The sequence below is a fragment of the Synchiropus splendidus genome, chromosome 10 (assembly GCF_027744825.2).
Source record: "Synchiropus splendidus isolate RoL2022-P1 chromosome 10, RoL_Sspl_1.0, whole genome shotgun sequence".
In the NCBI taxonomy this organism is placed as follows: domain Eukaryota; kingdom Metazoa; phylum Chordata; class Actinopteri; order Syngnathiformes; family Callionymidae; genus Synchiropus; species Synchiropus splendidus.
The window spans coordinates 9,288,187-9,309,156 of NC_071343.1; the positions used below are offsets into that span (position 1 = coordinate 9,288,187).

Sequence of the window (20,970 nt, forward strand, 5' to 3'; positions counted from 1 at the left end):
CCCATTAATGCTCTCAAACATGCACCTTAGCCTCCACTCAGCAAAAACAAAGCATCTTGCAGTGTCCCCACTGGGAAGATCATCTCAGTCGATTGAGTCTGTGTTAGCTGTCTCCCAAATGATGGGATCAACTCCAAGTCTTCTCTCAGTGTAGCGCTGATGAATCCTGTGACCCATGACCTGTCATTATTGAGTATTTGGGTAGTGTTCGTGTGGCATGACGCCTGTGGAATGGGCTGCTCACACCACCCATAAAAGAGGCACAGGGGCCAAGGGCGCAACCTACAGATGAAGAACGACTTGAACGCGGTGTCTGGACTCTAAGGCTGGATAGGCCTGGCTCAGACAGGAAGTAGTGGGGAGGGAGGACGCAAGGACAGTGGAGTAAGGTACAGTACAGTATAGTTCATGAAGAGATCAAAGGAAGGGATGTTTGCAAAGAGGTACTGGGGTTGGTAAATATAGTACCATACGGCCATCACTCATCACTCAAGTGCTCACTGTGAGTACAGGTGTGAGGTGGTCCTGTATAAATACAGCCCCAAATGGAGTTTCAAGAGTGAATGCTTAAGGAGTGCTACCACGTAGCTCAAGTGACGTGAAGCAATTTCCCTCGTGCATATGGCACAAGGACATGCCGTGGGAGGGGAAAGGTTCAATGCATAAACATAGACGACTCTGTGTCGACAGAAAAGTCCACAAAAGAATAGCCGATATCTGATGCCCGAACAGTGAGAATGTCTTTGGCAGAAGGGCAGATGACCAGGACAGTGTCCCGGGTAGTAGGCACCTATATACAGATTTACTCGAACTTAGGGATGATATTTTTCAAATTAGTTTTGTTTTTTTCTCAGGATGGCCATTACCGAAATCTGAAAATAAAATGTAAGCTATTTCAAAGTACGATGCTTCACACATTCACTTCAGCGGAAGACATTTCACTCATGTTTGAACAACAAGTAAAATCGCACATTTTTGATCATTTTGTCAGCCGTTTTGTTTCTTCCTCCAGGGGTGCAGGACATTTGCTGCACGGCGAATATGGTATTTCAGGAGAGATTATCATCATTATTAACTGAGGACAGCGATGAAGGGATCGGATCGGCATGAGCACCAGATTGGTATCGGCGGACGCACGAGCCTGCGACATCAGCACCGGTGTCTGACATTAAAAAGTGCTATCAAGCCATTCCTAGTTCATGTCACCAGAATACTCGACATTTGTATTTGAAGCTTCTCTTCAACCCTTCTTGGGATCAGACCATAGATTTCTTTGGATAAAATATATATTTCTGTACATTTTCCCCAGAGCCATCTGTTGACATTTCAAATACCCCATAAACTGCACTTTTGGCATTTTATAGAACACTTGACTGATTTCACAGCCTCCCCAAAATTGGGTAGCGCCACCGAATGATAAGAAGATACAGAGATCGGATTACTTCTCGCCTCCGTCTGTGTCCTGATGCCTGTCTTGCTTTCCTTTTTTCCCCCCGCTTGTATTTTTGAGAGGTGGCCCTGCTTATGAAGCTGTACCTGTGACAAAGTGTCAGGCCGGTATTTTCCATTTACAACCGCATCGCAATGCTCCAGTGAGCTGGGGACTGTCACTCCTGAGAGGAATAACACACAAGGAAATGACATCAACTCCCCGTGGAATCCGACACAAAACGCCGTCTCGCTGAAACTTGTTGACTATTGAATAAAGTCATCACTGGCAAAAGCAGCTTGGGACTTCATTGACAAAACTAATAATGAGTGGTTCAAGCTTTCACTGTTGTTGTTGGTCTTACACATGCACATCTCGTATATGATTTGAAATATAATACATGTACTACTTATAATACTTGTCTTACAAAATGCTTAATATATACTAAAATAAATGCCTTATCTTGTCTCGAACGCATTCGAACATTTACTTTTTAGTGTCATGTGGTGCCAATGCTGAAAAAGTGAAATGGTTTCTTTATTAATTTCACACTATTGATATTACACATGAGGTAGACATTGCAATTACAATTGCAGTAGAGTTTGCTGGCGCTAAAAGTAAGTTATCAAGCCAACACTCAATGACTTCCTGCTTGTAAAGAGGAAGAATGGCATTACCGCTTGTTGTTTTGCATTTTTTGGGTGTTCTAGTTCGTGTTTTTGGGGATGACAAAAAGCAAATTATATATTTACCACATCCAACTCATCCTCACTCCCATGGTGTAGTATATTGAAGATGGGAAAGCAGACTTTTGCGTCCTGTACTGACAACTAAAGTATGCTTTTGCGTTTCATGTTGACACATGGGTGGTTCAGTGGAGTAAAAAAGAGAGGTTGATGTGTGAGGAGCATGGCGAGGCACGGTGGAGACGTTTGGCGTCCCTTGCAATATATACATTTTTATGTGGCTGTCCCCCTTTCCTGTGGAAGGAGGGCCATATGATGGCTTACCTAACCCCAACCTTGTCAGGATTTGTCGGGGAAGGTGGAACATGTGCATCAATTGAAAACCCAATGCGTCAACATGCACCGCTGAAGGCTGCCTTTGGCATCAGCATAGGACGGAAAAGTCCACTTTCAAATTGTCAATACAATTTCCATGTCTTATTGAAGACGTTTATTTATTAGCACGGAAGTTAGGGGCAACAATGCATAACTGTGCAGAAGTCAATTCATAATTTATGTTGATCAAGTGCTCCATCTAAAGGTCCGAACAACTGCTTTGCACCTGTACTAGTATTCTGGTCCGGCTCCACACGGAAACTTTGCAGTTGAACAACATGAATCTCAACAATATGGACAGTTTTTTGCTTTTCTCCATTTTTGTTCTGTGGTTGCCACAGCAAGTCACCCTTCTTTAGTCTATTTTGATCTTTCAAGTCACGTCGATCCTCCATGGTAATCCCTGCTTTTTGACATTCATCATCAGCATGTTCTACAGTAGAGATGATACAGACAAATAAAAGATACAAGTACAGTCATGTGCATGCTTTTGAGCAGGAGAAATGGAAAAGTCATCCTCACTCACCCTTGAGTGCAGTTGGCATGGCAAGGGTGACACTCGTTGTTGGCTTCAGCATACTTGAAAATGAAACTGTTGGCTCCCTGTAACCCATCTGGACACTTTTCCACACAATTGGGTCCGTCTTTGAAATGAAGGCATTTCACACAGTGCTCTGGGCCCTATGATAAAAACAAATACACGTTATAATGCAACATCCATAAAAGCACTTGCACTGCAATGAAGTCATGTGAGTAACAACTGAACCAAACTCTGTTGAATAAACAGTGGTAAAAAAGGCTGTTGGACGGAGGAGCACGAGTGGTATTCAAGTGGAGAGGACTGAGACGGAATAAGAAAGTGGACAGAGGAGAGAGACAGAAAGATGGGGGGAGCAAACGAGACACATAAAGCAGGGTGAGCGGAGGAGGCAGATAATAACCATTGCTCACAGCACTCACAATGACCATAACTATCCGCCTCGACCAGGATTTATGGAGCCAATATAGGAAGGGGAGGAGGCACGGGAGGAGAGGAGCGCTCACTGAGACAGACCACGTCTAATCCACAGGCTTGAAGAACATCTCAGCGCAGAATAACACACACAGATAAACATGAGAAACATACAGCACTTCAAAAGCATGACCAAATTCTGCATGGACAAAAACAAACACTGTTTACTTGAAGGAATCTTTACACTCGGTCAGGGGCACCCAGATAAATTATGTTGGTGGGTTCCATGATTAAAGTTGAGAGTGTTTTCCTGGGATGAAACTACACACATTAAGCAGCAAGTGTACATGCATCTGCTATGTATCATTATGGAAATCGGTGCCATGCTGCGCTTGTGTACTTCAATGGTAATCTCAGTACTTTGCTTTTATGAGCCTCCTCACGGGCGTATTAGCATGGCAGGGCGTCTCTGAGCGTGGCGAACCTTAGCCATAAAGCTCACAGCTTTCGTGCCCAAGTGGGAGCAGGGAACATTCACGCCATGAAGTACTGATACTCCAATTATTGTTAGTCAATGATCTTTACAGTCCTATGTTTTAAATACCTATTTTCTCACTTAGGAAGACATCTGGAGCGTGGGCTAGCATGACGCGAACACATTAGTATGTCCTGGCTTGTCCAACGTCCCCACTGGGACTCATAAAAATCCAGCCCAGGTGGGGCACATTTGAAGAATTGGTCAGACACTGGTTATATCAGGGTACCCCTGAAAACTGTGAGCACACCGTCTTCTATCTCGTCCGCTGACTAGGCACTTTTTTAGAGGTCTCTAGGAGATTAGATTGCATGGGTCTCATGTTTTTTGGCACATCATAATGATATTCTATTGTTAAAATAAAGAAGAGTACCATCTGTTATTCAGGTTCTGTTTTCCCTGGCTAGCTGAACCTCAAAAAATAGAAATTCACAGAATACACTCAAACTTGGTGCAATATATATATATATATATATATATATATATATATATATATATATACATACATATATATATATATATATATATATATATATATATATATACATACATATATATATATATATATATATATATATATATATATATATATATATATATATATATAGGATACAGTGGTACCTCATTTTTCAAACGTCCTACACATCGAAAAAATCGGAGTTTGAACAAAAAATTCGAGATTTTTTTGCCTCGGATCTCGAACGAAAATCCAGAACTCGAATGCCCCCGAAAAAAGCCGGAAAAACTTGACATGCGCGGACAGATCAGCTGACCCCTCCGCACTGGACCGTGGTAGAGTGTCACAGGTGCTCGCTCTCCACACCTCCGAGGCTGGAGCGCTCACTCCAGGGTTTGATGTCCTGTTGTGGGCTGGAGCTGGGACAGGGATGAGGCGGGTCTGGGACAGAGCGTGACTTGGTTTATGACTTTGTCACAGCCAAACTGCACAGAAGTGCACATTCAGAGCTGGACACGCACCGGGCACCTCTTCACTTCTGGAGAGACGTTGTTCTGACATCGATGTGTGCTTTTGATTTCCAGAATACTACAACCTTGGACATTTTGGATTTTGGACAATGGAGACATTTGGACTCCTGTTTACAAGTGACTGTGTTTTTGCTCCCAAACCCTCACAAATGGTGCTGAGTTTTAGTTTCATGATGGAATAGGGTCTTGTTATTAAGAAAAATTGTAATACAATTATAATGGAAGATGATTTTTCATTATAACCAAAAAACAAAACTACCTAAAAAAGGCAGTGGAGAGTTTCAAAGTCAGGGCTATCACAAACACATTACCCCTCTCTAACAATACTTCTACATGGATGGTCGCTTCATAGCTACTGGTTCACCTGAACTCAAGCCAGGCGTATTTGGGAGGATGGTAATGATGCACGCTGAGACAAAGTGCAATTTATTTAGAGCTAGATTTTAAAGCGGAAGCTTTTTGTTGAGGCAATCGAAACACTTTGTGCGTGTGTGTAATGTAATTGCCACGAGCGCCGCAGCAATAATGTGATTACGCTAATCCGCTTGTCTGAGTGCGCAGCACATGCGGTGCCGGAAAAAGGTTTGGTCCGTTAACACAGGGCGTCGTAATGACACGAGAGAAAGAAAAAGCACGCAGAGAGCGCGAACCCCAAAGCAGCTCATTTGGATTTTTATGGTGATTTTCAGTCAAAACTAGCATTTCAAATATCTTTATATCATTGGGAGTCAAATTAAAATAGGCTCAAGGGGACAGCAGGAGGGAGTCTATTCCAATTATATTTCCTTAGGGGCCACATTACATGTGGTGGTTTTGTGGGCCGCCAAGGCAGAAAAAGAGAATTATTAAATATATTTCAGTAAGAAAGACATAATAAACATGAAGATATCAAATGCTGCACCATGCAGTTATTCGATTTGAATTTCTTTTTTTTTCATTTAAAATTGTTATTTTTACTTTTAATACACAGTCAATACAAACATTTTACATGGCTTTATAGTTTCGCAGTGACTTCATGAGCACTTCACCCAGGTCTGATCTCATCTTTCATCCTGACAAAATCTAGTTCCTCTGCCTGAGTCATTACACTCTAACAAAGTGACATCATAATTGACTGATTTAACCTAGAGGTTAATCAGTTGAGAACCAGTTCGGGCCAACGCGCCGCCAGAATCCACCACTAATGCTCACCAGCTCGTGACAAGCCAATCGCGTTGTCATATTTCTTGCTGGTGTGGTTTCAGGAGCGGAAAATGGTCATGGGAAACATGGAGCAAACCAAGATGAAGGTCAGACGTTGCGACATCCTCTGGTGTTACACAGATGCTGCCGAGCTTGTGGAAATGAAATGGGATTATGGGGATATTAATCTTAGTAGTGAGTTAGTAGTAGCTGTTACTATATTAGTAAAATAATGCAGCGTATTCCTTTTCCTTAAATGTGAAATGTGAAGTGATCCCACATTTTGATGGCTTTCTTTTGATGGGAAAAACACTTGAAAAACACTTAAGCGTTATAGCAAATCCTGTCTTTTGAAAAATGAAATTCTGGCTCAACTTTTGCGTGATGTATCCCTTCATCTTTTACATGAATACTTCATGAAGGATAATGGCTCATACATGTAGGAGACTCAAAAGCAAATCCAAAGCAGCTTCAATGACATGACTTCTCCAGGGTTCCAAAAACAAGTTTGGAACACCATCATGCCTGAGGAGGGGGGGTCAGAAAACATTCATTTTGTTGATCTTTGTCACGTCACTGGAATGCCTGCGCTGTGGCAGTCATCTTTAAAATCCTCCACACGGTCAGCTGCTCTACATAAATGTTTACCACACACTGCACTATAAAATCTAAGGATCCTTCTCACATCTGACCTTGAGCAACAGATAAGCTACATTACCGAATGGCCAAGGTCAAATTGCAGAGTACACTAAGAGCATGGACTCTCAAAAAAAAAAGTCTTTCACTTTTGGTGAATTCCAAAGGCCGGCGTGACTGACATGAATACTTAAAAGCTTCTTCAATATTGCAGTGGCAGAGAAAAGAGCTTACCGGACCGTGACAGGTCAAAGAGTCACCGTCAGCTCGCTCACACTGGGCGTCACACTCCACACACGCTGACCCGTTGGCATACTCGCGAATGTCCCTGAGAGATACGAAAGGGGAGAGTGAGAGGACAGAGAGATAAAAGGGGGGAAGTCAAGACGATGAGCAGTGAATGGACTGCGGGAGACCACAATGGGGACGAACAGGCAATTTAAAAATGAAATCCAGCTGCTTGAATGAAAGGAGAAAATGATAAACAAGAGACGAGTAATTGAGCTGAGAGTTTGACAACTCTCCTTGACTTGTCTCGACCTATTTTGAAAAGAGAAATCAAGCAAAGCAAAACACCTTTGACACCAATAGAGCTCAAGTAATTCACAATTAAATGTTTACAGAATGAAGAAGTTACGACACAAACATGATGCAAGGCCAACAATTTACAAAGACACGTCACCACAAAGGACAGACATATTTGTGTCACTCAAAAGCAGCACTTTTAGCATTTGAAATCCCATTGATAATATTAATGGTGACATCCAGTGAAAGTCGTCCAAGCTTGCCTTAAACAGTGAGAAAGAGGGCAGTGACTTTTCAGAGTGCACATGATCTGGATGGTCACTTGGAACACCACTAAATATTTCCCAATGTTAGTGTTTGCAGAAAATCTCATTGAATACCACCAGTCTGTTTTCAACTAATACTGCTAAAAGATAGATAAATGTTTGAGATAACACAGCCAAAGTCTTTCTTGAACAAATATTTGACGGTGAGAGGATTAAAGCCACAAGATAAAATGTAATCCAATTGAATATAGAGCTAATAAGGGCGTGTCCATGACTTGGCAACGTGACACGTGATTATGGAGACAGACAGACCGAAGGAAGCTTTATACCCTGCCACCTCCAGGCATCATTTTTTACTGTTAGAGACCACACTTTGGGAAACTGTGTTGACGCACTGCGGCCCCCAGGTTGTCAACTCATCGATTAATGTGAGGCATCACAAATAACAACGGGCCATCCGGGGCCAAGGGGTCCAACTGAAATCATACCGCTCCATCAGCGCAGAGCATTTCAGAGGTTCAACGTCTGCGACCATTTTCAGAAATCCATTATATTTAGTGCCTCAGTATTCAATTCCCTTAAAATACTGCAACAGCAAAGTGGCTTTGCAAAGTCATTTCGCTGGACCACAATGGCACTTTGCCTTTCTCATAGAGGACGCGGGGGTTTGAGGACTTCTTGCTTGGATAGCAATGAGAAAACTGTTATTCCATTGAAAAAAAAAAAGGCCCATAGGGACCGAACTAAATGAATATTAATTAAGCTCCGTTTGCTTCATAAAACCTTCCAGGAGTCTGGGGATATGAGCTTTTGTCTGAGTGTGTGCAGAGCGCAATAATAAATGCTATCGTCCGGCTTTACAAGTTTCACCGTCTGTTCGAGTATACAGCAACACTGCATTTCATTAAAGTTTCATATTGATTCTTCTGCATGTTTTGACCTTGTGGCACAGTGTGTTTGACATTTAAAGATGGAGGTTCCCCACAGCTGTGGAGGGTATGAGCTCATGCTCATTGCTGTTGTTTGAGGTGTAAATGTACCTTCACGTTTATAAATGTAGACTATTTCATGTGTTAATTTTGCATATATCTGTACATTAACTTTGTCTTTGTCTTGACTATTTTTGTTCTACCTGACTCTTAGAATGTATATTGTCTCTTTTGCTTTATTTTGTGTTGTTTCTCTCTTTTTCAAGGTAAAATTACTTGAAAAGTTATGAGCATATTTGAAGGAAAATTTCGGGACAAATGGGACAAAGGGATGGATCACATTTTGGTGGTGTTTCATCTGGTCGTGAAGATCACTTTATTGGGTTCTAACTGCTGAAACTGTGCACATTTCCAGTCTCTTTCCGGCTTGATAGTTGAGTGCTGGTGTCCAAGAAACATAATTCATGATAAACAAATGTCTAAATCTAAGTAATCTAAACGGTCAATGACAGATAAAAAAAAAGAATATACCATTACATTTTTTCAAGTGATATATACAGGGCTCTCAAGTCTCACGCATTCAGCGTGTGACACGTGCACTTTAACCACTTCATAAGCTGACAGGAAACAGAGAGAATTTCTCATGCATAAAAACAACATCCACCGAGTGACACCACTATATATGCAGCTGATTTTCCGGCATGTAGAGGCCCTGAGAGGCGGCTCTTCGAGGTGAACTCCAGAGGTGCCCACTCACGTGTACGAGCGGACACCTTTCCTTTTTTTCTGTTGAGGTCGTGCGAGATTAGTCAGTCTACATTGAGTAAAGGGGGAGCGAGTGACTGACACACGTGGCGCTTGGTCAGGTCAAGAAACTGAGAAAAATGTACATGTGAAAACAAATATTTACATGTTTATTTTAGATTGTTAAGGAAAGCAGGTAACACAAGTAGCTCAATAGTCTTCAGTACGTGAAGGTCCACCAGCGGGTCTCAGACTAGTGTCAGTGATGGATTCATGAGCTTCACTGAAACTGCCTGCACACAAATTTCAGGTACCTCCAGCTGAGACTTTTCTTGCTACTTTCATTTGAGTACTTTTGTCATGATTCGCTTTTATTTTGTATCACTTCCGTTTTCTTCTCCCTCCTGTTCCCCTGTTTTGTTGGAGCTTCACGCTTGGATTAAGGCACACAGCTGGAACTGATCCACACATCACCAGTCCTCTCCTTGTTAAGCACCTTGGTTCCAGCAATGTGTGCCAGATGGAATCAACACGTATCTAGGTAATTGGCTTCCGCGTATCCTTCTTCTCGTTCGCTCGCTCTTGGTGTTTTCTGGAGTGTTCGTTTGGACGATTGCGTTTGGATCTTGTTTTATTCCTGATCATTGTGTCTTGTATTTATCAGATTCCACGGTGACGCTTTTGGTTGGACTTAGTTTCGTTCGAGTACATCTCCCGGTTCGGTGACGCTTTTGGTTGGACTTAGTTTCGTTCAAGTACATCTCCCGGTTCGGTGACGCTTTTGGTTGGACTTAGTTTTATTCGTGTACATCTCCCTGTTCGGTGACGCTTTTGGTTGGACTTAGTTTCGTTCGAGTACATCTCCCGGTTCGGTGACGCTTTTGGTTGGACTTAGTTTCGTTAGAGTACATCTCCTGGTTCGGTGACGCTTTTGGTTGGACTTAGTTTCGTTCGAGTACATCTCCTGGTTCTGTGACGCTTTTGGTTGGACTTAGTTTCGTTAGAGTACATCTCCTGGTTCGGTGACGCTTTTGATTGGACTTAGTTTCGTTCGTGTACATCTCCTGGTTCGGTGACGCTTTTGGTTGGACTTAGTTTCGTTCGAGTACATCTCCCGGTTCGGTGACGCTTTTGGTTGGACTTAGTTTCGTTCGAGTACATCTCCCGGTTCGGTGACGCTTTTGGTTGGACTTAGTTTCGTTCGAGTATGTCTCCCGGTTCGGTGACGCTTTTGGTTGGACTTAGTTTCGTTCGTGTACATCTCCCGGTTCGGTGACGCTTTTGGTTGGACTTAGTTTCGTTCGTGTACATCTCCCGGTTCGGTGACGCTTTTGGTTGGACTTGGTTTCGTTCGAGTACATCTCCCGGTTCGGTGACGCCTTCAGTTTTGCACCTTCTTCTTCTTTTGTTCTCCTGGTTCGGTGACGCCTTCTGTTTTGCACCTTCTTCTTCTTTTGTTCTCCCGGTTCGGCGACGCCTTCTGTTTGTATACTTCGATCTTGTGTTTTGATTATTGTGAACTCTTTGTTAAAATTAAATATCATTCTTTGCTACTCTGATCGCTTGGTGTGTCTCATTCATTGAGGCCTTTGGGTCCCACTACTTTGACTTTAACCTCTAATTTTATACATGACTGTTGCCCCTACCTCTGTAGGGCTGCTACTACTCAACCACGCTCAGATAAAAGAGAGTTCCAAAATAAGTAAAGCTCATCAGAATTGCTGTTAGGAAGCGTTCATGTAAATGAATGAAGTCGCCAATAGAAATTTGGATTGACTCTCATGAAGTACACATAGATTCATCCACAGTTGGTTCTAATTCATGCAAGAAATTGTCTCATTTTCATGTCATTTATTATCGTCTCGATCTCACCACTTGAACGAGAGCATCCTAAAATTCACGTTTTCGACAGTCAAGATTCCTGAACCACACACGTAAATACTGCGCTCCACTTGTGATGTATTGAAGGAAAGAACATTGAAGACAAATGTCAGAAGCATAGCGACATGCAGGTGACAGCTGGCGAGGATGGCACCGGCGTCCAGGTGGACAGGTAGGCACGGCGTGGCCCCGTGCGCAAGCAGTGACTGTGACACGCAGTGACACGCCTAGCCCTCCTGCCCAGTACAGCACACTCCACCTCTCTCCGCTTCGGTCATCTAAGAAGTCCATGAAGCATTTCTGCTCATAATGACAATCCTTAATACATCCATAACCAATGTCTCAGAAATGTGCAGCTAAATTTAAATGTCACCAGTTTTTCACAACTCCAATATACAACGTCGGCCCATCCGCAGATGCATCCACTGAATGGTAACACAAGCCCTCGCAGTAACATATTAATTTTTGGGCTTTAATTATACAATGAGTTGCGCGAGCACATGCTGTGAGTGTGCAGCCATTTCCACTCTTAACTCACCCCTCATAAAGGTTGCACTTCTCCACGCAAGTCCGTCCGCGGCTGAAGTCTCGGCATGAGAGGCACTGCTCCGGGCCAGCACCCCAGCAGCCGCCGTCTGAACACAGCGGGTCGCACACCATGCGTCCCTTGGCTGCATGGAAACACAAAAACAAAATGCATTATTTATGATATTCAACGTCTAATTATCATTGTTGCAAATGGAAAAAAAAAATCCATAATTGTGTCGTAGTAAAACAACATAACCAGATGTAAAATTAGCGTCTGAATACTGATGTTTATATTCATATTTTATGTAAACATAATTCACAGTTCCAAAGAGGCTTGCAGCGTCTGTTGAAGCTTCCTTTTTACGAGGATAACATTGAGGAGCCATTAGCACTTGAGTGGATTATAAAGAACCTGCAGTCGTCCACCAGATGAGTCGATTTGTTGAAGAGATTATTAAAAATCTTAATGTCATTCATAATTCATCCCATTAAATATTTATTTGAGGAACCGAGCTGCAGCACCAGCGCCAGTTTTTCTTCATTTGTAGGGGCTTTTTGGAGGTCTAAACAACGCCACTGTTGTACAATTAACATGGGTCATCTTATGGATGTCCATTAAAATGGCAGGAAACTAAAAACATTGTTAGATCAATCTGCTTTCTTGTTGCTGTAATCTTGGAGGATAAATTTGAAGTTGCGGTTTGGTGACAAAATGTAATTCATGACTTCCTTCACCAGCGACACAACATAACACAGCAGCGCTTCCCCTTGAAGCGCAGATACATATTCACTTTTCCATTCTTCCTTAAATTGCCTTCCTTCTGCCTCATTATATTCCACTTGGACATTTTTGAAACAATAGAAATGTTTATATATCTGCTTGTCGGAAAGCCTAGTGAAGAAAAACTAGTGGTCTAGTGGCAATGTATGTCACAAACCAGACACTTTGTGAGACCTAGTTTTGGTCTTTATGGAAAATAACCAGGGCTACTACGATTATATTCAACCATTAAATAACAGGTTCATGAGCTGACTAGTTGTGACGTCATTGCTCTGTTAGCATAGTCTGTAAGACAGGAAATTGCTGAGGCTAGCATCGTGACTCAAATCTTCAAAAGTATGAAACCATTTTACAAAGGACACATCAAAGGACACATACCTTTCCCACCATATTTTGTACTATAAAACATTTAATATAAAGCTTCAAAATAACATTTAACAGTATACAAGTGTTACAACACTTCACATACATTGTCTTTTTTTATGACTATTTACAGCACTACAATCGGAAATGCAGTCTGTACATCAATCTGCGCACATCACGTGCCGACTAGTCAACTAATCGCCACGGTAGACTTGCTGACTTTCAAAACAGTTGATGGTTGCAGCCCTAAAAATAACTCAAACAAACAAGCTAGCTATATACTTCAAAAGGCAAAGTTGAGTTGAGTTTTTCTTTTTTTTTTGAAGAGCCGATGGTGTGGTCAGCATTACAAGTTCAGAGATCAAAATGTGTGAACGTGAAACATTTTCTTCTGCACTCAATAAATCACTTTGCAGTTCTAACACCTTCTCAGTTGCTTGCGCTCAACCACTATGCAACTCTCATACGCGTGTGTCTTTCGTTGTGAGGGGATATTTGGTAGCTGTAAGTGATGCACCAGTGAAAGTCTCAATGTTGAGCGAGCACATAAGTGAGCCACGTTCGGATACAGGCATTCAAGAAGTACTGTGAGCAACAAAGTGATTTTGAGGCCAAAAAAGGCGTCTTCATTGACAATCTGAAAATTCATATACTGAAATTGGTGGTAGAAATCGGACTCAATATACTTCCACTACGACTATATCATCAACAAACATCATTGTCCATAGAGTCCCCTGGCGAATTTTGTCTGCCGCCTTCGCAAACAAGCCGATGACTAATGTAAATAAACTCCATCAACCAAATCATGCTCAGAAACTCGATGGCTAGAAACGGATCGCTGAGCCGACATTGGTGCATTTCGAAGATGGGTACTTATTATCCATCCATCCATACATCCTTATCCGCTTATCTGTTGCTGGGTTGCGTGGGCAGCACCTTCTAAAGGCCGTGCATCACATCATCACATCCACCAGCTCCAACTGGGGCATCCAGAGACGGTGTAGAGATATAATCTCTCCACCTGGTCCTGGGTCGACCCCTCGGTCTCCTCCCAGCTAGCCACGCCTGAAACACCTCTAAAGGACGACGTCCAGGGGGCATCCTCATGAAGTACCCCCACCACCTCAACTGACTCATCGGGGTGCTTATTAGAAGACATTAAATATTATAGAACAATGACGCCATGAAACACCATGAATCTGGAACTGGAGGATGAAATCATTTCAATAATCTGGCACGATATTAAATGTTTTAACTGTGATGTGAGGCAAGATTAATAAGAAATAATGTGATTTAATCATCGCCTCAAAACCAATACATAATATACAGTATATGGTATAATTACCCTTATCTTGGGTGAATTCTCTTTGTTTGATCCCCATCAGTCAACTCTCCTCAAAGGGAAGTTACTTCTTTCTGACACAATTCAAACATTTTTCTGGTCTATTTTCCTTTCTTCTTTCCTCACTGGGCTTTCATTATCCAAGAGATCCCTGGTGCGATGGAGTCCCTGACCGCATGCAAGCTGAAGGCAATGCCTCTGTGGCAACAAAGCTGCGCTGGATGTAACGTCTCTGATAATTCATAATTCAAGGGATCCTTTTTTTCCCCCACTATAATCAGACAGAGGTCAGGGAGATTCAAAGTGAGGAACTAATGTACAACACTGAGTTTTCTGGACCTCAAACAATAGAGCTCCATATTGTTGAAAAAAAAAAGGGGAATGGAGAACAGAGGAAAAGGGTGTTGGCAGGTGTGAAGATGAATTTTACCTTTTTTCTTTAAAGTGAGTTGAAAAAAAAAGAAGAAAAAAAACCTTTTGGACAAGAGACGGCAATTCATCTCTGAACTGGCACTGACTAAAAATGGGTCTCAAACTGATGCCATCATTGTGGTGAAGGTAAGAAAGAAAAAAACTGGGAGTATAAAAACACACAATACCATCCATATATACACAGTCCAGTGCACACATTCCGGGTTGTGTCAAGAAGGGCAGTGTGTGACTTTTGACAGCAACAGCGGAGTCTTAAAAATCACTGGAGTGAGCAGGAGTGAGTGTGTGGTTGGGAGTAGCCCTGCAGGGGGATGAGGGCCCGTCTAATTCTAGAAACACTAGTCAGTTACTTGAAATACTTTTTGATAAAAAGAGTCTGATATTTTGTGGTACCATCTGTCCCACCCATATTGTGTTTTATTACAATGTCATTGCAGGGGTCACCAATGTCATGTGACCAAGTACCCTGAAGGACAATGGAGTAGAAACAAATATATTTAAAAAATATATTTTCATTTCATTTCAATTTCATTAAATTTTCGGTTTTCCTGTGATTTGAGGACGTTATTTCACAAGTGTTTTCCAACCTAATGGTGGTCATTTACTCACAGTTGCCCAAGGGTTGGCGACCTCTACTGGAGCGCTACTCAACTCGCTTGCACAACACACACAGTAAACACATTTGCGGATGTAGTTTGCTATTGTAATTCTTGTAGCCCCATTTCCCGAAAACTTTTGAGTTATTTTACAAGCAGAAAAATAAACTTCTTAATAGGTGGAGGTAGTAACGCCTTCACTTACAGCACTCTTTTGGGCTCCGGTTGTTACGAATCAACACTTTCTGGTTGGTGCCGCGGAACAGCCGCGTCCAGTTGATGGTGTTGTAGTAGCAGAGTTGGCTGTTATCCGCAATGTGGACGTTCCCGGCACTGATCTCTTGCAAGGACTGAAGCTGCAGTGATGAGATGCCATGCTGCTTCAGCACCAGCAGGGATATACCGCTGAGAGGGAAGAGGTGGCGTAGGCAGAAGAGACAGAGCAGCAGAGGAATTAAATGGAAAACTCAATGAGCAAGTGGATAAGAAATGAGGTGAAAGGTAACATAAAATGAGATCATTATATATTCGGCATTTCAACTGTAATATATACAACAATATGCAGTGTAATTCCAAGTAAGTAGATGTAAAACATATAAGAGAGAAGTTCAACAAACACCAACTGTTGCTCTGTTTACATATGCTGGTGTGTATTTATGCCGTCTTTAGAGGAACAGCTGTGTGGTCACTGGGTGCAAGTGAGCTGCAACTACCTACATATGCAGAAGCAAAGTGACATTTCACAGGCAGCGCACGGTTACATAAGAAGCACACACTCATTTGAATAGTTATCTATAGGGGCGTGTGAGATCATCTCTCTCACACAATACAAAATAGCCCTTCCTCTTCATTTGAAACTGGGGCAGAGAAGTCAATCCTGCCTGACATTTGTCGAGAATAAAAAATATTTTTCTCCACTTTAATTACACTTGTAAGATGACTCATTCATCAGTGTGGACGCTGACACACACACACACACGCGGTTGGCACTCGCACACTCTCACTGGGGAACAAGAGCCATTACGGAGTGGGTGGGTTAAAGCCGTTTGATGTATGTGGGCAAAGGTGGGATTCAGGCCGTGTTCTGTAGTGGTGCCTTCCCATTATCATCTGGAGAAGTGCCCACACAGCTACGCTGTCAAATATTTGCCAGGCACAACATTCTGTTTATTCAGTCTAAATGTCACAATGTTTCAGAGCCGCTCGGGAGGAATCGCAAAACGTTCATGATGAATTATTATGTTGGGTTAAAGTGACTTTTGAAATGTCATTGGCAAAAAGGTGTCGCCAAACCAAACCGTTTTGGAGCCATTTTCAACAAATATAAAAGAGAGTTGGGCATAGAGAGATGCTTCTTCCACCACCGACTTGATCCTGTTTTTAGAGAAATGATAGGGTCCAGATCATAGTGACCTGTATCTGATCTCACAGATCAAAACAAACAAATACATTCAAGGAAAAAAAATAAGAAAGCAATAAATGGATAACAAATGGATCGTAAATATATCTAACATATAACTTTAATATGTGACATTAGTATTATTTAGTGGTAAAATATACTCATGCCACACCTAAAAAAAAGAGGATTTTAAGAAACTAAGAACATTAAGATGACATTATTTTGTTTTGAGTTGATTGTTTTTAGTGCTATTTACTGGGAATAACAATAACTGTTCTTTACACAGTTTGAGGAACATGACTACATTTTTAATTTATTTAATTTTGTGAGTTTGGAAGTGGCTGGGGAGAGGGGTTAACTGACACTTTTAATTCAGGAATAGTCAGATCAAATGCAGGCGCTCGCTTCAGTAAATATAGATTCAGGTCTAACTAAACTCAACTGGAGTTAGGGGGGTTCGGAGCCTATCCCTGGTATGTGGGGTGAGCTCATAAAGAAAAAAAAAGTCCCTTCATGCCGAGCATTTTAGTGATGTACTGTGCCCACAACTCCGCTGCTCCATTGTACCTTTGACAAACAATGATGATCTATCTGGAGCTCATGCTTTTACCTGTACAGTGCTCTCCCTCCAATAGTTGCCAGGTTACTGAAGACACTCAGGTCTGTCATGTTGTCAGGCCAAGACTGGATGTTCAGATACCCTGGATAAGAGACACACATAAAGGGAATAATGAGTCGCCAGTCGGGAGACAGGATGAAATCACCTGTCTGTCAAAGAGAGTCGGAGGAACCCATATTTGGTGAGGTGATGGCAACAACCTTGGGTTTACTACAGACCTCCAATGCAGTTGAATTACTTTACTTTACATCACATACACTGACTGAGACTGATCTTTTTTTCGGGACAAACCCATTGTGTGTCAGATTCCTCAAGCTTCAATTTTCCTCCTTTAATGGCAGTGTGTCAAACATAGCTTGTTTCTGAGGAAGAACGTCTTCCACGCAGCTGAAAACAAGAGCAGTGACTGTGGTGACCTCAGGGTCAGAGGGGCCGGTCGTCCGCCTGTGAAAACTCAGAGTCTTGACAGCTCCAAGATCTGACAAGCAGAGTTGCAATCTCTACGTCCTGTGTAGGTTTATATCGATGTGACGAACAGTTGAAGGAATGGTTTTATTATCATACTGAGACCAAAATATTGACAATTTAAGATGCTAAAAAAACTGGTGTCAGCATTGAGAGATATAAGTTGCACACTGTCGTAAAACGTAGGTGATGTGGAAATAAGCCAAGCTGGAGAGATGCAGGAGGGTAAAAAAAAAGGGAAGCTGAGGGCTTAACAATGCGCTCCACATGTTTTCTTCATGGTCCATGAGGGGGGAGCTGGGTTGTGGGGCTCAAGGATGTTGGAACTCCCAGTGGAGAAGCAGCAGAGAGACAGGAGATTGAAAGACTCATCTGACTTTCATCTTAAGCCGCATTTCTTACTGTGGACGCTCAACTGCGCGGGGCTCCTTCAGCAAATGCGCTTAACGCTAACTATTGCTTCTGCGGGAAACACATTTTTAGATTCAGAGGGAAGAAAATGCCACAAAATAGCTATTAAAATGTAGTTTCATTACAACGTATTTTGTTATTTGTATTGGGTTCATTGAACCAAAAGATGGTCTCTTTTCTTTTCTGTACACTGGCTGAATGTTGAAGCAAATGTGGTGTAGATTCAACTGAAATCACTTATACAAACAGCAGATCAAGAGCTGTGATTCACCTGTGATCTCTCGAACTGTGCGAAATATGTTCAATTTTTCAGGATCCAATGCTTCAATGTTGAGATAGACATCCCTGTGAATTAGAAGATAAGGTTTAAAAAAGACAGACATTTATAATAATTTCCATATGTACAAAAATATGTGGCTTTTTTACTTTAAGTACAACAGTTAAACAGTATGGAATAACAGGAGTGACAAAATAAAAAAATAAATGTGGAAATAGAAATGGAAATAAAAGGGGAAATTCACAAAATGGAACTAACAATGGAAAAATAAACCAGAATAAATATGGAAATATAAATCTAAATAAGCTTAAATGTAAATTAATATAACCACTTTTATTTCCACTTATTTTTCTTATTTATTATTTCTTATCTTGTCTTATTTATTCCCTCTTTTATTTGCTCATTTTGGTTTATATTGTTTTCTATTTAAGCACATTTAGATAAATATTTTCATACTTGTTCCTGTTTATTTTTCCATTTTTATTCCCCCCCCCCTCTCTCTCTCTATATATATATATATATATATATATATATATAATAAATAAATTTAAATTTAAATAAAATAAATAAATTTATGCAATTTAAGAAGACACCTCTCTCTCTCTCTCTATATATATCTATATCTATCTATATATATATATATATATATAGATAGATAGATATATAGATATAGATATATATATATATATATATAGAGAGAGAGAGAGAGAGGTGTCTTCTTAAATTGCATAAAAAAATCTATATTTTATTTCATAATTTCATTATTTATTCATTCACATTTATTCATTATTTTGCATCAAAATGCTATTTTGAACATAAAATTTGAGGCAAAAAAAAAGCAAAGCATATGTTCAAAAGACATCACTGTACAAGTTATTGTGCAAAATTATTGCAACAGGACAACTCACCCCTTTATTCCAGTGATGAGAAAAACCAGGTTGCCGTTGATTTTGGTGCAGTTGACGAACTTGTCAATGTTGCTGGAGTCCACCGTCTGAGCCGCTGCCAAAGAGCCAGTGCCAATGCCGTCACATGCTTGGGAAAGAAATCAAGACGTTTATTTTTGAACAAGAATCCACCCCCCCATGATGCAAAGTAAAGATGGGAAACCCTCTCTGTCACCTTTGGGGCAAATATCAGTGCAAGGAATGCACATCTTCACGCGGTTCTCCTCCACCTCCATCTTGTTCGTGGGACATGCTCTCACACAGGAGTTTTGGTCCACCACAAAATTGTCTGAAACACAAGTGTACATTGTTAGCTGCACACAATAAAAGCAACGGGCATTTCTTCATATTTGTGTGTTCCTTTAACATGACAACTAGATTTTCATGTCCACCATGTTTGGTGACTTCATCTTCTGTTATATTAAGCAACTTTTGCTTCAGTAAAGAGGTGAAGAGGAGAGTGCAGGCAGGGATGACAGAAAAGGACCAGCCAGAGTAAACCTGAGCAAAGTGTGGCTTCAGGGTCACATGAGGCCATTTGACTTTATTTACGTGGCCTCTAAAGATCATAATAAAATGAGTTATATCTATTATATCATGCAGGAATGTTTTCGAAAGTTACCATTTTTTAAATTACGATTCCACTTTTATTACTAGTGCTAATAAAAAAAACATTAGTTCCTGAGGGACGTAAATTTCCATCCTTCCATTTCTTTTCTTTTTTTCTTTTTCAAGTATTTTTAAGGAGTTCTTCAAGTCCTTCCAAATGAATATGATATTTTCTAAATAATACAATCTATATTTGAATAAAATACAGTAAAATAAAATGAGACACAAACTGACATAATTACACTTCTGGAATCTGTTGTCAGCCTTTTTCTCCATTTGGTCGTTGTTATTTGAGTGTATTTTTCCCCCTCCATCACATTAAGCCTTTATGGTTCGTGGCAAGACGGCGAATTGTACCGACTCTGATTCTGAAGCGGAAAATTCTCACTGCTGAAGATTGTACAGTGAGACCCAAAGTGACGCTGCTTATTGACAGCAAGTCTGTAACAGTCCGTAAGCAGTGCATAGTGGACCTGATACTTTGCTTCACCAGATGCAAGGACTTGGCAAGGGCATGGTCAAACACCACTTTTTGGGAATGTTTAAAAAAAAAAAAAACGGCAATAGCGGTCAGCATCATTGCCACTTGACAGATGTAGAACGGTATGTGGATGAGAAAAACATCTATTAAAGTAATGTAATTCACTATGGCTGCTGCCTGGTGTGGTCAAATATACCGATTAGATACGCAAATTTACTCCCATCCCAAATATACTGAAGATTTTTCTTATTTACAGCCACAGCCTTTTGAAATAGTGAGATCAAAGCGAAATATTTCACTGAAATGAATTGCCCACCCCTCAGTTGGAGTGACAAGGAATGTGATGATGTCGGGTTGAGAGTCTGACATAAGGAGGAGACGAGGACAAGGTCAAAAATGGCTATATTAGTGGAGACAAAGAGACGTAACAGGGGCGATGAAGAACATTAAAAATGGAGGTACCAGAAAAAGAAGAGATAAAGGGGGAGACAAGCAATGAGGTCATGGATGTGGTGGTAAAGGTGGAGATGGAGAAGATAGGTGTGAGAAAAGGTTAAGGTGGAGGAGGGTGACTTGCAGTGGTGACCCCTGAA

The 20,970-nt window shown here is 41.2% G+C and overlaps 1 protein-coding gene across 2 annotated transcripts in view; it reads right to left on the bottom strand.

Moving 5' to 3' along the window:
• The window catches only part of LOC128766242 (receptor tyrosine-protein kinase erbB-4-like), a 228,639-nt gene that overhangs the window by 47,757 nt on the left and 159,912 nt on the right, over positions 1-20,970 (bottom strand). For both annotated transcript variants that reach the window (XM_053877738.1, XM_053877737.1), the window contains exons 8-15: positions 19,463-19,576; positions 19,249-19,375; positions 18,335-18,408; positions 17,179-17,269; positions 15,375-15,574; positions 11,666-11,798; positions 7,017-7,110; positions 3,017-3,171 (exon numbers count right to left, since the gene is read on the bottom strand). In XM_053877738.1, the coding sequence (XP_053733713.1) occupies positions 3,017-3,171; positions 7,017-7,110; positions 11,666-11,798; positions 15,375-15,574; positions 17,179-17,269; positions 18,335-18,408; positions 19,249-19,375; positions 19,463-19,576 (988 nt within the window). The remainder of the gene's footprint in view (positions 1-3,016; positions 3,172-7,016; positions 7,111-11,665; positions 11,799-15,374; positions 15,575-17,178; positions 17,270-18,334; positions 18,409-19,248; positions 19,376-19,462; positions 19,577-20,970) is intronic.